Source organism: Oryx dammah, unplaced genomic scaffold, assembly GCF_014754425.2.
Source record: "Oryx dammah isolate SB20612 unplaced genomic scaffold, SCBI_Odam_1.1 HiC_scaffold_27, whole genome shotgun sequence".
Lineage (NCBI taxonomy): Eukaryota > Metazoa > Chordata > Mammalia > Artiodactyla > Bovidae > Oryx > Oryx dammah.
In genome coordinates this window covers 127090104-127107729 of record NW_024070211.1, presented here as the reverse complement: position 1 = coordinate 127107729, position 17626 = coordinate 127090104, and the positions used below count along the sequence as shown (strand labels likewise).

The 17626-nt window shown below is 34.7% G+C and overlaps 1 protein-coding gene across 1 annotated transcript in view; it reads left to right on the top strand.

Moving 5' to 3' along the window:
- The window catches only part of TFPI (tissue factor pathway inhibitor), an 86603-nt gene that overhangs the window by 57741 nt on the left and 11236 nt on the right, over nt 1-17626 (top strand). Inside the window, exons 4-6 of the mRNA XM_040227778.1 lie at nt 3331-3375; nt 6588-6764; nt 8312-8380. Of these exons, the coding sequence (XP_040083712.1) occupies nt 3331-3375; nt 6588-6764; nt 8312-8380 (291 nt within the window). The remainder of the gene's footprint in view (nt 1-3330; nt 3376-6587; nt 6765-8311; nt 8381-17626) is intronic.

Below are 17626 nucleotides of genomic sequence, written 5' to 3'. Positions count from 1 at the left end.
CAGATCATAAGAATGATTAGTAGAAGTAAACTATAGGACTAGGAATATAGGCAGAAGAAAGGGGAGATATTTTATAGGAATGAGGGTCAATTAATCAAAAAGTCATAACACTCACTATGTGTATGCTTCAACTGTAGAACCTGAAAACTTTCAAAGAAACAATTGATAGACGTTAAAGGAGAAATATGATTTATATCTTATATTTATATAATATATGATTGATATCTTTGAAGCTGAAATTTTGTTTTATTTGGGAGACCATTGAAAATTATGACTTATAAATTGCCATGCCTGAGAATAAATTCAAGCCAAATATTTCAGAGAATAGGAATTATAAATGTGTTCAGTTTGATATGTATCCTCAGCTGTCCTTTTGCAGATAAAGGTGGTTTATCAGTTGTTTCCAAACATGTATAGTTTTGTGTGGTGTATTTACCAGTGTAATAATAGAGACATAGTAACAAAGTTAATAAAGTAGAAAAAGTTAAAATATAGTTTGTAAATGGTTTCTAGACACATGGCTTTCAAAATGTTTGTCTTTTGGTTTAGTTGTTTTCTTCCCATAGCCTGAACAAAACAGGGCTCCCCTAGTGACTCAGTGGTAAGAATCCACCTGCCAATACAGGAGACGTGGGTTCGATCCCTGGGTCAGGAAGATCCCCTAGAGAAGGAAATGGTACCCCACTCCAGGATTCTTATCTGGGAAATCCCAAGGACAGAGGAGCCTGGTGGGCTACAGTACAAAATAGTCAGATAAGACTTAGCGACTAAACAACAACTAAAACAACATTGAATTTAATTATTAGTTTCTTTAAAAAATAAGCGTATAAAGTGTGGAAATTAAAAGAATTAGATGAAAGAGATCAAATTCCCATTTAACTTTTTAGCCAGTCCACCTCTGCAGCAGGGTTGACTGTTTACAATTAAATCATAGACTATCAATTCCTAAAACATCTTTAAAGGCTCTAGTAAGTATGCTGTTTCTCCTTATACCAGGGGGGCTTCCCTGGTAGCTCAGCTGGTAAAGAATCTGCCTGCAATGCGAGAGACCTGGATTCAATCCCTGGGTTGGGAAGACCCACTGAAGGAGGGCATGGCAACCCTCTCTAATATTCTTGCTTGGAGGAGCCTGGTGGACTAGAATCCATGGGGTCGCAGAGTCAGAAATGACTTAGCGACTAAGCACAAGTATGCTGTTTATATTAATTACTATTTTATTGACTAGGCTAACTGTGACTTCTGGTTTTTCATAAGGATTTACACGGGAATTTTCTCCACAGGGAATTAAAGAGTATGAAAATACATTTTCCATTCTCTTAATTTTTAACTTTGTTATTTTCTGTTTTATTTGTTTGGAATAGTGAAGACCTACCTAGTAACAAGAATATTCTGCCCATAGAGTCTTTTCCTGTCTAGTTAGAAAATTTCTAGGCTGATTTCAACAAATAAGAAACATTAAGTTAGTGTTCAGATTTTACCCTTTCTATTCCCAACAGAAAACAAAAAGATGAAGACAGAATAGGGCAAAAAATATTTTTTTTACAGTTGTTAAAATGTATACCATAATTATAGCAGGCTTCGCTTGATAGCTCAGTTGATAAAGAATCTGCCTGCAATGCAAGAGACCCTGGTTCGATTCCTGGGTCTGGAAGATCCACTGGAGAAGTGATAGTCTACCCGCTCCAGTATTCATGGGCTTCCCTTGTGGCTCGGCTGGTAAAGAATCAGATAACTGTGAATTAATTTTAATATTACTAATGAAAAGTTTAAATGTAAATTCATATATATTAGAATTCAAGGAATTATTAAAATAATTAGTAAAATATACTGCCATTACTTATTATACCATCATTAATAAATGTTATGCTCTGTATAAATCTAGGAAAATATCTTTGATAACTAGCTGTAAACTTTATCTATGTTTTCAGACTATAAGTGGCATAAAAATAAATTGTATGTCCATGGCTGTTCTCAGAATTCTTGAGGATAATTTAAATGTACCTATAACACGAATGTGCTAAAACACATTATTTGAATTAGTTACACATATACCAGATGAATTACTCTGACTTAGGATGAAACCAGCAAGGAACAAGTTCTCTTTTACTACTGCATGAACATTGAGATCAAGTATCTCTATGACTCTTGTCAGTAGCACTCTGTATTCTTTCCCTCCTTTCATAAATTAAAAATATGACACAATAGTTGCACATTATATTTTAATGTAAGCTTACTGTGACAATCCACTATCTAAAAGCATTAACTAGAGGTTGGTTATTTACAATAAAAAAAATCAGATTTTAACATTTAAAATACAATTAGAATTTCACACACAGTCACACACAACTTTTTTAAAAAGAGTATTGAATAAAACATAGTAAAGCTCAGAAAAGAGATGAGCCACATCACCTTATCACTCATAGACATTTTACTGTCCAGAGAATAACCTGACTGGTCACTGGCTGAAAGGAGTATCTAACCAACTCATACTCATATTTGCTGTCTCTGACCTCTTTTTCCCCCCAGACCTTTTACGACCTTTTATGTCTCTCTGGCCATCCAAATAGTGATAAACTGCCTTATCCAAAGGTTTTCTGTATAAAACAAATGATTATATGAAAAAAAAAAAAAGTTTCCTAATTTTTGTTTATATGAACAAATTAAAACTGTATATATCAATTTGAATTTCATTAGCTATCATTTAACTTAGAATTTAGATTCCATACTTGAAATACAGTGGGTTAAAGACAAATAGCAGTGGAGTAACTCCAATTATTCTATGAGATTAAACCAAAAATGACATCACAGGTATCTTTTGCTTCATTCCTCCTCTGTATTTGGAAATAATAATGAAACTTGTAATTGGATTAAGATAATTGGCAGCAGAAGGAATCAGGAAAGGAGGTAATTCTGGTTCCTTTCACCTCTACTTCCATTCCTCTGTACAAATGACCTGTTTTTGCAGGCCAAGTAGGCTGTTTGAATTACTTTCATATTTCACATTATTTTAATAAAGATCTATTTTAACCATAGATATTTTGAATAGCAAACTTACTTCACCATGAATTATTATTTTTATAAATGGGTTAGAATGTTTTAAAATAGTTTTTGAGACATTATTATATTAAAACATAGGTGACTTCATGGTTATACTGTAATAATTTAACTAATTTAATATCTAGAGAAAATAAAAGGAAATTTATTCATTGACATTCTGTATAAGAATAATTTTAATAGTAATAAATACATTATCCTAGTTGAAAAATGGAAAGTCATAACATTATCTGATAAATTGTGGTAATTGATACACATATATTATTTTTCTTGCAGATTATCCAATGAATATTACAAAGACGAAAATAACACTGCAAAAAGGTGAATGTTCATTTGTGTGCTAATTAGTAGTATTTACATAAGGTACTTGGAAATTCAATTCTCAGCTTTCTCTGATAAGATATTCATCATAAATCCAAGTGATTTTTGAAATGGAGTTTTGTTTCAGTGGATATAATAAAAAAGTAGAAAGAACATGCATGGTAGTTCAGAAGGAAAGACTTAAGCACTGTGTTTACTCATTCTCACGTGGTAAGATGTCTGGTATGAGATCAGTAACAATCTAGAGCCATGCACGTGCTATTCTAACATCTCCCAAATAGTGATTTAGATGTTGCTGTTCTTTCTTTAGTTCTTAGATATCTAATCCTTTGATAACCTCAGCACTGTGTGGCTCTAGCAAGTTTCATTCAGTATTCTCCTGAGTGGATATGCCTTTGAGTTGTCAAAATCTACATGCAAAAATATGTGAAGATATTTAACAATAAATAATTGCTTCTGTCAACATTATTTAGTGTTTACATATTTTTAATTTGGGGATTTAAATAATTTTACTTACAGTTTTTAACTAAAAATAATGACATTTTGGTGAATATGTTGCAACAAGAAAGACATGCTTTTTTTTAATAGAAGTCCCAAAAATGACTTTGCTCAATTACCATTCACAGCATTTACATAGGAATGAGAAAATAGTGAACAAAAGGATGAAATTATTTAACTCATTACATGAAAATGAAAGAAAGCGAGCCAGTAGGGAAGCCCTAAGACATCAAAGAGCTACACAATTCAAAGCGAATTTCAGTTTTACTGACTTTGACTTAATTATGTGAGAAAGAGCTGAAAAATTCTACAACTCATTAATAAGCTTAAGACAGTTTATGGTCCAGAATTACAACCAAAATTTATAAAATAAATTCAGCAGCAAAGTTTGTACAACCAACATAAGTAAATGTATTTATTTACAAGTTGTAAAATAACTTTCTGTAAATATTGAATTAATTTTTGCAAAAGTGTTCGCTACCTCAATTAAATGAAATTCTTCCTATCTGCAATATCATACTTATAACTAGGCCTTTTTGTCGATCAAGTAAGAGATGATATCTTTAATATTTAAATGTTAGGTTTTTTTTTTTTTTCAAAAATGTAGAATTAGGAAAAAATTATATGCAGGGAAATTTACTAGAAAATTATGCTACTTAATTTATATTTAATGATTTAGAATTCATTCTATTTTGATACTATATATGAAAGAGAATAAAGCTATCAATTCTATTCACGTTTAAAAATGGTCAGATGCTGAAATTAACCAATAATGAAGACCTTTAAACATACTGATTTGAAGTTAACTTTGTCATATGCCTCCTAGCATCACCATCAGAACAGTTACAGAGGCAATGGAGATTCTCTACAACCCGTGTTGGGAGAAAGTTTTGCTTCAGACAGTTATCAAGTTTGCAGCTTGGAACAAAAGTTAGGAGTGAGAATTATGTGGCTTATGGAAGTTGGTATATAGCTTAAAGTTGCATTCTAGGTTTTAACTGAGCATCAATTTAGAGCAAGAATTGTATATACAGATTCAAATCAAATATTAAAAGTTTATTTATCTGAGGAATACTGGAATGAATTTCTTAATTTTTAATCATAAATATTTTAAGCTGTAGGCCTAAGCAGAATAATTTTACAAGTATGCAATATCAATTCCTAAAATAAATTTCTGTCCTACAGTGGGGTCTCATATAAATGATAGCAACTTCCAGTTGTATAATTCCTTAATTACATTTCAGGATAATTTATTACCATTTCCTCATCTTTATAGTCAATATTTTTTTTTTACCTACTCCCTTTTGTTAAGCTAGAATTCTTGTACTGTTTGTTAATATAATTTAGAGTTTTATAAGAAGTACATACTAAGACCTAAACAAATCAACTTAGTGATCAAATGTATTTTTCTTTCTCTTATAGCATATTAAAAAAATTTAAGGAAGTAGGATTTTTCCTTATTTCATATATCATATTTAACCACAAATTGTTACCATGGAAATAATAGTTAACAGTCACCTTAAGAAACAAGAGGCAGTAAACAGTGAACAAAATAATTTTCAAATTGGCACTTTGAGAAATCACAGAAATAGATACTTTACTCTATGTTAAAATAAACTAAATAGAGATTCTCTATTAATAAAATAATTTTTTCATGCAGATTGATTTTTCTACTGTTGCAGAAATCATTAGCATTATTAAATACATGTTCTTTTTAAAATAAACACTCATGAATATTGTTTCCTTGAGATGGATACAACATGCTTTAAGATGTGAAAAGATTGTGCAGTCCATTTTTGCCTCTATGGGCAGCAGCAGAGAGGGGAGGAAATGGGAAAGCTGGAGATTTTCCCTAAAAATCCAAGCACAATATATCTTGCAATCATAATAATTTTGAAAATAATTTGAAGCTTTTCTTTCTGAGTATGCATGTAAACAAGGTTTGTAATGTAAACCACAGTGGCACAACTTTTATGACAGCTGTGGTTAGCCTGGATTGGAGCACTATCAAAGATTGGGTATTAGGCTTTTTCAAAAGCCTCTCCAATCCCTGAACATGTATTTCCTTTCTGCCTCTGCACTATTGGAGTCATTCCAATGCCTGGAAGAAAAATAAGAGACACAGTGGTGGAGGATGTCATACCTAATACAGATATTAATTTCAGAATAAGAATTTAGGAGCTTCTAAGTATAGCCGTGAAAGCCTCCACCCTGCCTCAAAACTTCCCTGTTTATAAAAAGTGAGGCCATTCATAATGAAGCAGCACAGTATACTTTAAAATTATATTACACATCTGAAAATTATGAAATTTGTGGATCTTTCCTAAATTTAGATGCACATAAAGTTAACAAAAATAAATAAACCAAATTTTTGCCATAATACTTTACACTTCCAAACCAAGGGTAATCAAACCCCAATATCTTTTATTCTCTCAATTTATGAAAGAGTTGATAGTTAATGTGCTAATTGACTCAGAAATTTAGAACTTGAAATTCCAGTAGACTCAATGTATGACAGTTGTACATACATTGTTCTAAATGTCAAAGGAGATAAAATATAGTTGTGGATAATGTTATATTTTACCTTTTATCTTTATCTTTGCATATGTACTCCTTAAATAACTTCAACTTAACTAGTTGTTTATATTTTTAATTAACATAATTAAATTATTCAAAAAAAGAATACTACTTTCTGATGTTTTAATAATTTCTAGAAAAGCCAGATTTCTGCTTTTTGGAAGAAGATGTTGGAATCTGCCGCGGTTATATTACTAGGTATTTTTATAACAAGGAATCAAAGCAGTGTGAACGTTTCACGTATGGCGGGTGCCTCGGGAACCTCAACAACTTTGAATCACTAGAAGAATGCAAGAACACCTGTGAAGACACATGTATGTTTATTTCTCATCTCCTTTTAGTTCATTTTATAGGCATTCTTTTTAAAATAAGACATCTTAAAGGATGTTCAGGTTTACTCAGATTTTGTTGCAGCCATACAAGTGAAGATCCACTGGATTCACTCTAAATCTGATATAAATTTAGTTCAGTTCAGTTCAGTCACTCAGTCGTGTCTGACTCTGTGACTCCATGAATTGCAGCACGCCAGGCCTCCCTGTCCATCACCAACTCCCGGAGATCACTCAGACCCATGTCCATCGAGTCAGTGATGCCATCCAGCCATCTCATCCTCTGTTGTCCCCTTCTCCTCCTGCCCCCAATCTCTCCTAGCATCAGAGTCTTTTCCAGTCAATTCTTCGCATGAAGTGGCCAAAGTACTAGAGCTTCAGCTTTAGCATCATTCCCTCCAAAGAAATCCCAGGGCTGATCTCCTTCAGAATGGACTGGTTGGATCTTCTTACAGTCCAGGGGACTCTCAAGAGTCTTCTCCAACACCACAGTTCAAAAGCATCAATTCTTCGGTGCTCAGCCTTCTTCACAGTCCAACTCTCACATCCATACATGACCACTGGAAAAACCACAGCCTTGACTAGACGGACCTAGTCACCAACTTAATTTTTTTTTAAGGAATAGAGAATTAACAAATTTATGTGTCCTAAATTCTTTGTCGTGTCCAATTCTTTGTGATGCTATGAACTGTAAACCCAGGCTCCTCTGTTCATGGGATTCTCCAGTGAAGAATACTGGAATGGATTGCCATGCCTTCCTCCAGAGGATCTTCCCAACCAGGGGTCAAACCCACGTCTCATGTCTACTGCAGCGGCAGGTGGGTTCTTTACCAGTAGCGCCACCTGGGAAGTCCTAAGAAATTTATAGTGGAAATTATTTTCATCGAATAAAAATGTGAAGGTTAGATTATTTAATTTTCCTATCTGAGAATACTGTAGTAAAATTTAATCACAAGAGTAAGACTGCTAAAATCCCTTAGGTTTATAACAATTTGCGGGAAGATGATTCTTTGGAAACTACCACTGAAGATCAGTTTTATCTAGCTATAAAATTAATTAAAGGAGTGACTTAAACATTAACTGTTACCCCCTTTTGTTTTGACAAAGAACATCAAAGATACTCATGGAAATATTATAAGATATATGTATAGATGGGTTTAAAGATTCACTGTTCAGTAGTTCCCAGGTGGCTCAGTGGTTAAGAATCCAATTGCTAACTCAGGAGATGCAGGAGACTCAGGTTTGATCCCTGGCTCAGGAAGATCCCCTGAAAGAGGAGATGGCAACCCAATCCGGTATCTTTGCCTGGAAAAATCCCATGGGCAGAGGAGCTTGGCAGACTACAGTTCACAGGGCCTCAAAAGTCAGATGTGACCAAGCGAATGAGCATGCGGCACCATTTAACAAAGCAATGTAAATAAAATCTCTAGACATTTACTTTTCTAAACACAACTTCCGTGCTTTGTTTTATGTGTACAGTTATGAGCTTGTGACAATGTCTTCTATTTTAATTGGCTATGTATGTTTTCCAGTGAATGATATCCAGGTGGACGATAATAGAACCCAGGTTGATGCACCTAGCAAGAAACCCAGCTCCTTTGGTAAGACTCTGTTTTAATTACTGCCAGAAAAATATTATCATGGTAACAATAGAAGAACATGTAAGAGAACTATGTTTTTTAGAAAATTATACCTCTTGTTCTTTAGTAATAGATCTGATGAAATACTGAGTATTTCAGTATTTATTTCAGTATTTATATGGGATATTTCAGTATTTATATCAGTACTATTATTTCAGAAATAATAGTAGATGAAATACTGGGATTCAAAACTGCTTAAGATCTTTAGTTCCAGAAAAATGATAATTTTCCTAATCTATTTTAAAGTATGCTTTGAAGTAGGTTTTTGATTACATATCATTTGAAAACTTTTACATAATACTTAACTCTATGCTAAATTTATCTTGTAACATAATAGCTAGGGGTTATCAGCTTCAGTGCCTAATTGTAAATGTTTGCGATGGCAGCCTAGAATGGTCTTAAATTGGGCCTAGCATTGGCCTAGGTCTCTGGTGTCAGTCACAGGAGAGATTAGGAATTTGGTGACTAACCATCCTTAAGGTTAAGTCACTCTGAGGGACTTTTCTTTTGAGGTATGCAGAACTCTTTTTCTGGACTCTATCCTGTCAACATATTTGTAGAATTTAAAGAAACATACAGGAAATATGCCCGCAAAAATGCAGAACTGTGAAAATTCTGGGAAACATAACCAAACACAACAAATATCTAGACAGAAACCACCTGAAAAGTTGGAAGTTAATGGGACGAATGTAAGTCCTTACTAAATTTAAAATATCACATGTGCTCTTTCAGAAATTGAAGATTTTGCTTAGAAGTAGTCCATATAATATTGTTAAATGTAAAGTTTGCATTGTTCAAAGAGTTCTGTGACATTAAAATAGCAACTTTAAGGTGAGAAGAGACATACTCTCTCCACCCCTGTCTTGTGTCAGAAACAGATGTGGTTCTGAATGTCTTTGAGCATCTTTCTTTACAAAAAACAAATAAGCAAGCAAAACTTCTGCCCAGATGGATTTAAGAGACTGTAATACTGACTGATTTGTCTAGAATGAGGAATATAGACCTACATTGACCTGATTATGTCTATGGACTTGTTTCAGCCCTGAATGCAATACATTAGAAGTCCCCACACTGTGACTTGGAAGGACTAGAAAGAGTAAGATGTGAGACCTAAGAGAGAACATTATATATGCTCTTGGTGGTTGAAACACTGTCCTGTGAAAGGAGAATTAAATTCTACACATGCCTCACTCAGCCCTCTCTATTTCAGTCTTCCCTATTCACACACCCGGACATGGTTCCTTATCTCCCTCAACCCAGCCGAAGAATCAGGTTTATTGAATGAAATCTAAAGCACAGATTTCTTTCTGTAAAAGTGTTTCTTTTTAATGTGAGGTCTTCAAAAATGGATGAGTGCCTCAGGGACTAATGTCCCCAAATTGTATTCCAGTAGCACTTGAGATGTCATAAAGCGCATGCAAAATTTCAGAGGGAGTTAGACACTATAGTATACTCAAAATGCTTTCAGGTCCTTAGATTTTATAATTTTAGAGCAGTGAGTTCAGTACCAAATGAAAAGAGTCTAATTTTTAAATACTACTTTGTAATAATGATAATCCTAAGTATCTTTGTACTTCTAACTTTTTATCTGTGAAATTAAGTAATTTCACTGTATTGTTTCTTTGTGTCCTTCCAGCCCTGTGTCTTTCAGTGACATTTTATTTTATCCAATTAAATATCCCATGTTGAAAACACGCTAACTCTTATTGCTGTGAAAGATGTGAAAGTTAACAACAAATATATTATTGAATGTAAAGATACGTGTGATAAATATATCTACATGTGAAATTAGTTTTTAATGTGTTTCAATTATTTTTGTTTGGGTTACTTTACTAATTCAAATAGAGATCATTAGTTATTTACCATTAAAGTGAATAGAGTAGCTTAGGAGATGGTTTTGCCTTGGAGTATAATACTTGATTTTTAGCAGGCATACTAGAAAAACAGAAAGAGGAAAATACAGAAAAATGTGATAAAATAATGCTTTAAATACTATCTGCTAGATGTCCTCTCTAAGTTTTTATGTAGATGCACATTAAAAAGTATATTAAACAAATTAATGGTTTTAAAAGCATATCATTAACTAAGGAAGCAGTAACATTCACACCATAAATTTAAAGGGAAACAATGTTAAGAGATTTTTAAAATTTCAAATAATAGACATTTGAGGGATAGTTCTTTCACAGTAACTGCATTTAAAATTAGGGCACATGGTCTCCGTTTTTGTCTAGAGAACTATTTTATTTTTGAGGGGTTTGTATTTGCTTCAAAATCTAAATTCCTCTAGCTATTTTGACCTCTAACCCTCTTTTCCTGGGAGCATTCTCTTATTCTTTTGTTTTGCAGCATTCCTAATTTAAAACATGAAACAGTGTTGCAATAACTTCTCTCCAGTGGCTTAAACATGTAAAGGATAACAATGAAGCTCTGCCTCTAATCTTCCTAAAACCTACATGACCCCATGTCTGCTCCATCCAAGATGAGGCAGGTGGAGACGCAGCTGTTCCTTTCCATCAGCTAAGACCTAGATGATCCCTCCTCGATCCCATCCAGAAGCAGAGTGTAGGAAGGCAATTGTGCCCCCACCCTTCCAAAACATAGATCATGCCTCCCTCAACCCTTCATAAAAGGCTTTGTGGAGGTCTATAAAGACACTCTTGATATTGCAAATCAAAAAGTATTACATCCATCACTGCTTGCAATTATATTAATACATGTTACAATAACTTAAGAAACTACCGGTCAATGTTTACAGTAAAACCTTGTTGAAGGTTTTAGCAAATGTAAAAGGTTCTCTGTAGTGTTAGATTCTTTTGAAAAGATGTGAATCCTTTAAGATTTTGATTCAGCATACAGTGATAGAACATGCCCCACAATACAAATAGAATAGCGTTCATTTAAAATTTTTGTCATTGAAAACAATCCTTAGGTATTTGAATATTCCAAAAATACAGTGAGATTGTGTTATTGTTAAGTGAAATATTTGCAAATATAATTTTAATATTTATCTTTCTGATGATAGAAAAACACTTTAGAAACATTGCTGAATGTTACTAGAAAATGATTTGGTAATTTTTAAAATTGCTATTCTCAACCACAATGTTGCAAATTAGCATGAGAATATGTTTTTTTCCAGTGAACCTTCTTGACTCAAGATATTTGAATGCTTATTAAGCACAGGTGTTAGTCACTCAGTTGTGTCTGACTCTTTGAGACCCCATGGACAGTAGCCCGCCTCTCCAGGCAAGACTACTGGAGTGGGTTGCCATTTCTTCATATTAAGCACAACTGAGGTTTAATTTTCTCCTTTCATTTCTGTATTTCAATATTAATAGGCTCCTGCTTTGCAAGCAGATTCTTTACTGTCTGAGCCACCAGGAAAGCTCAATAGGCTACACGGGTGACCTCAAAGATTGAACATGCTCTTCCTTAAAGAGGTTTTTATAAATGTTTTGTAAGCATGCCCCTGTGCACAAGTGAGAGAAAATTATTTAAGTTTGATTTATTGTTCTGGATTATGAGGATCTCCTTGTAGCTACAAGAAATGTATCCTCCGTACATGCAGGAGAGAAATAATTCTAACACAATATTTCCAAATGTATGCAGTTCTGTGTATGATCTTCAGGATGAAAGATTATCACAACTGCTTCTTGACTTTCTTGGTGTGATTGGCACTGTAATATAGTGGATAAGAGAAATGACTCTGCGTCTGAAGACGGGCTCAAATCCCATTTCTTCCACTTACCACCTGTGCAACCTTAAAATAATTCTTAACCTTTCTGAACCTTACTTTTTCCTACTACAAAAAGAGGATGGTAGTAATATAGTGCTTACCTCATAGGCTTCATTGTGAGGTGAAATCATTCACTACACATAGCTTGCTTAGGACAGTGGCTGATACCTCTTCAGTGCTACGTAAACATGATTCATCATTTTTAACCCATATGATTCAGAGCAATACAAGCCTTAGTTCCCAGACCTTAGTTTCTCACCTCTAAAACAACTCTTTGTAAGTTCCCATTTGCAGGAAAAGGTGATACTTCAGCCACTTATAAAATCTCTAATTATTCAGATAAAGTGCTTCAGCACATACACTATAATAAAATGCTAATCAACTTTTAAAAGAGAATTCACAGTAGAACTAAATTAATACATATATGGAAACTTAAACAGTTCAAATGTGTTTCCTAGAAACAAAGAATACTGGTATGAAGTATTGTGGGGCTTTGGGACAAAAGAATTTCGAGTAATTTTTCTTTACATTTTATAATATTTCCAACTTTATAGATTTTCAGAGTTCTGCTGTCATTTTCCCATTTATTAAAGGTTGAGCATTTGATAATCACTTTTGATCACTTCTCTCCTAGTCAGTCATTAAATTTTATTACTTTCTCTGATGAAATGACCATTCTCATCTTTTCCATTTTCAATCTTACCTATTTTGTTCAGACTATCGTTCCTTGATGTTTAGATTACCTCAGCAATCATATGTCATCCAAACTGGGATGCTAATGAAAGTAGGATGCTAAAAATCATTTATTTATTTATAATATATATTTATAGATAGAAAGTTAGGATTCTGATTTTGGCAGATAAATAGTTTTATTTTAAAGTGTATTACAATTTTTCAAAAATCATATATATGTTGGAATATTATATACCAAAAAAATAACTATGAACCAGTGCTATCTCAGGCAAACCAGACGTTATAGACCATTCCATTCAGTTCAGTCGCTCAGTGGTGTCTGACTCTGTGACCCCATGAACCGCAGCAAACCAGGCTTCCCTGTCCATCACCAACACCCGGAGCTTGCTCAAACTCATGCCCATTGAGTCGGTGATGACACCCAACCATCTTATACTCTATCATCCCTCCTCCTCCTGCCTTCAGTTTTTTCCCCTTCCATAAGGAAGACTTCTTCCTCTCTCTCCCTGTTGGTTTTTTATTTTGATTCATTTAATAATTAAATTGATTTTTGTGTCAGCTCCGACTTACTGACTAGATGGCAAAATTTTTTAAAGGAAGAAACAATGGATTTTGTATTTTGTAGACCCCCTTCCTCCGGTGTTTATCCCACTGTTAGGCACTGGAGAAATGACTTATATATTTTTATTTATTTATTTTGTAATCCACAGTTACAACAGAAAGAACAAATGATGGTTAGAAGAATGCTGATCACACTTACTGATGTGTTTTTGAACATCGTCGGCATTCACGCCCCATGCTCATTCTAGGATTATATACCATTTTATGCATATGTTGATAATTGTGCTTTTGATATTTCTTTAATATTTATATGGCATGTGTACAGATGCCTTCCATTCTGTACCGTTAATAACATTTGTACCGTTAATAACATTTGTACCGTTAATAACATTTAATATTTATACAGAGAGAGTTAATATATTCCTCTCCGTATATCTCTTTGGTAAATATCTAAATAGCAAAGAAAAACTAATGTTTTCAAGTATTTCTATTGGTTCTGAACCTTTTGAGTAGACCTGACTCATTCATGAAAAAAGTAAATTATCCCACTTCTCATAGGTGACATTCTTCTGTATATCAACTGTAAATAGCTGTCTTAGGACTACTCCAGTTACATGATATTTTGGGGGAAAAAAAATCTTTGAATATATTTTGAAAGACTATTGCCAACCCAGTCTGATACTTGCTGTCTGGCTGAGAAAAGGAATATCTCTATACCTGACCTAGTCCCATGTTGCTTCCTGGCAGCCTCCAGTCAAGGGAGAGTGACTGGGTGGTATTCTGAAGGCCATTTGGGTACCTGGAACTCTGTCTCTCTCCTGACTGTATTCACTGTATGACATAGCGCCAGATTCCATATATATATATATATATATCTGTGAAAAAAAATTTGTAGAAAAGAAACACACAACACATAGACCTTTTAAATATTTTTTGCTTCTCATTAGCCTTCTAGAAGAGGTATTACACTCACAAATTGCCTGCCTGACAGCAAACACCATTACTTATATAGTCAATTTAATATTTGAAAGATAATTTTGTCATCTATTTGGACTTTTGTTGAAAATCTGCTTATATAAAGAAAAATATTATGATCATAGACACTTTGGAAAGAAAATAATCCCCATCAAGTAAAGATTTATTGCACGTAGCCATACCACAGGTAATCACTAAGCAGTGTCAACAACTCTTGAAAACCCCAATCAACAACTCATATCCATAGTCCCAAAGAAATATTTTTCATATGGTGTTCTGAGATCAAAAGACACAGAAACTTCCCTCATAATCTAAACATGTCTACATGATGAATCCGCTGCCATTGAGCTGGCTTTACAAAAATAGATAAAAACTTGTGGTAAGTATCCATCAGACCCCCCGCTTCCTGGCAGGAGCCAGGTGAGAAGTAAAGATGTGGCACCGCATCTCTGCCAGGATGGCGGCCATCCAAACACAGTCACCCTAGGTGACCACTGACTACTTTTTGCCAATCCTTTGCTTCCTGGCCCATCCCTGGTTTTAACAAGGATAAATTTTTTTATCATAAGATTTTATTGTAAGATTCCTCCAGAGAAGTGTTACAGATGCCTTTAAAAGAAAAAAATCACAGACCTCCATTTTGTGAATATTGAATTTTGTATGAACAAGTAAAATGGTAGGAATAAATTTCTTAGGCATGTGACCATTATACAACTCTCAATCAAGCTTCAGTTCACTTCAGTTGCTCAGTTGTGTCCAACTCTTTGTGACCCCATGGACTGCAGCTCACCAGGCCTCCTTGTCCATCACCAACTCCCGGAGCCTACTCAAACTCATGTCCATCATGTTGATGATGTCATCCAACCTTCTCACCCTCTGTCGTCCCATTCTTCCCCTGCCTTCAATCTTCCCCAGCAAGAGGGTCTTTTCAAGTGAGTCATTTCTTGGCATCAAGTGGCCAGAGTTTCAGCTTCAGCACCAGTCTGTCCAGTGAATATTCAGAGCTGATTTCCTTTAGGATTGACTGGTTGGATCTCCTTGCAGTCCAAGGGACTCTCAAGAGTCTTCTCCAACACCACAGTTCAAAAGCATCAATTCTTTGGTGCTCAGCTTTCTTTATAGTCCAACCCTCACATCCATACATGACTACTGGAAAAACCATAGTTTTGACTAAACGGACCTTTGTTGTCAAAGTAATGTCTCTGCTTTTTAATACTGAGTACTCTTGCCTGCAAAATCCCATGGACGGAGGAGCCTGGTAGGTAGTCCATGGGGTCACTAAGAGTCAGACACGACTGAGCGACTTCACTTTAACTTTTTACTTTCATGCATTGCAGAAGGAAATGGCAACCCACTCCAGTATTCTTGCCTAGAGAATCCTAGGGATGGTGGAGCCTGGTGGGCTGCCATCTCTAGGGTCGCACAGAGTCGGACACGACTGAAGAAACTTAGCAGCAGTAGCAGCAGCAGGTTGATCATTGCTTTTCTTCCAAGGAGCAAGTGTCTTTTAATTACATGGCTGCAGTCACTATCTGCAGTGATTTTGGAGCCCAAAAAGGTAAAGTCTGTCACAGTTTCCATTATTTCCCCATCTGCCTGCCATGAAGTGATGGGACCAGATGCCTTGATCTTAGTTCTCTGAATGTTGAGCTTTAAGCCAACTTTTTCATTCTCTTCTTTCACTTTCATTAAGAGACTCTTTAGTTCTTCATTTTCTGCCATAAGGATGATGTCATTTGTCTATCTGGGGTTACTGATATTTCTCCTGGCAGTCTTGATTCCAGCTCGTGCTTCATCCAGCCCAGCATTCCTCATGATGTACTCTGCATAAAAGTTAAATAAATAGTATGACAATATATAGCCTTGATGTACTTCTTTCCTGATTTGGAACCAGTCTATTGTTCCATGTCCAGCTCTAACTGTTGCTTCTTGACCTGCATACAGATGTCTCAGGAGGCAGGTCAGGTGGTCTGATATTCCCATCTCTTTCAGAATTTTCCACAGTTTGTTGTGATCCACACATTCAAAGGCTTCGGTGTAGTCAATAAAGCAAGAGTAGATGTTTTTCTGGAACCCTGTTGCTTTTTTGATGATTCAGTGGATGTTGGCAATTTGATCTCTGGTTCCTCTGCCTTTTCTAAATCCAGCTTGAACATCTGAAATTTCATTCACATATAAATACAATAAAACTACAAAGAAATTATAATGATAATAAACAATAAAACATAAATTAATAGTACTAATTGATTTATTTAATGGCACATGTTTTTTGCTAATACGGAAAAATCTCTATAACATGATTTTGGTATGGACTGCTATAGAACAGGTTAGGAATGAAATAGGAGCAGGATAGAAAAGCTTGTGCCATTCTAGGTTGTGTGTTCTTTACTGCCCTTTTTCTATTTGAATGCTGGGCAATCTTCACAGGAATGAGCCTGAAAAGCATTGATATAACATGTGTAGTGTAGGGGAATCTCAAATTTATCCTTCCTAGGGACTCAGAAGAATGAGCTTTCTAGTTTATCACCTATTAATTCTACTAAATAAATGGGACTGACTAGTGCAGATATGATCAGAGAGGGCATAAAATCCTAAAACGTTGGTCTAATTCTAGAATCTGCCCAGGTTGAACATCACAACCCAATAATTCTTGCCCTTCAAATATTCGAGCTCTCTGTATGCTGTTTGATTCAGAATGTTACTTCCAAAACTTTTCAGCCTTCTTGTTTGATAAATCTGTTTTGTTAGGTATCTTTCTCCTGTTCAGACTTATTAAATTCCAACTCCATTCATATAACTGAGGGTAAGAAGCACCCAAGATACTCTGAACCTGAGCTTCAAAGAAGACAGACTTTGAGACTCAAATATAAAGGGGAACTTGTAACTACTTTCATTTTACCTGATAATAATTAAAATATCTTTGCTCAATTATTTTTATTTCCTAGTTAGTTTTTAGAGTTTTTCTATGACATACCATAACCATTAAGTGCATTGGCTTTATGGGCAGAAAAATGTGGGTTTAAATTCCAGTTCTGCTATTTGCAGAGTCTGCCTCTGGACTTGAAAAAAATTATACCACTCTCAGCCTCAAGTTCCTCATTTGTTATATGTGAAGAGTAGTATCTCATAAAATTTTTGTGAAGATTGTGATGACTAAACTCAGAATTTAGCACAAATAACTCAAAGGCATTAATGTTTAAGTTTTTTATGATAATGGTATCTGTGATTATCCAGGATCAACAGAG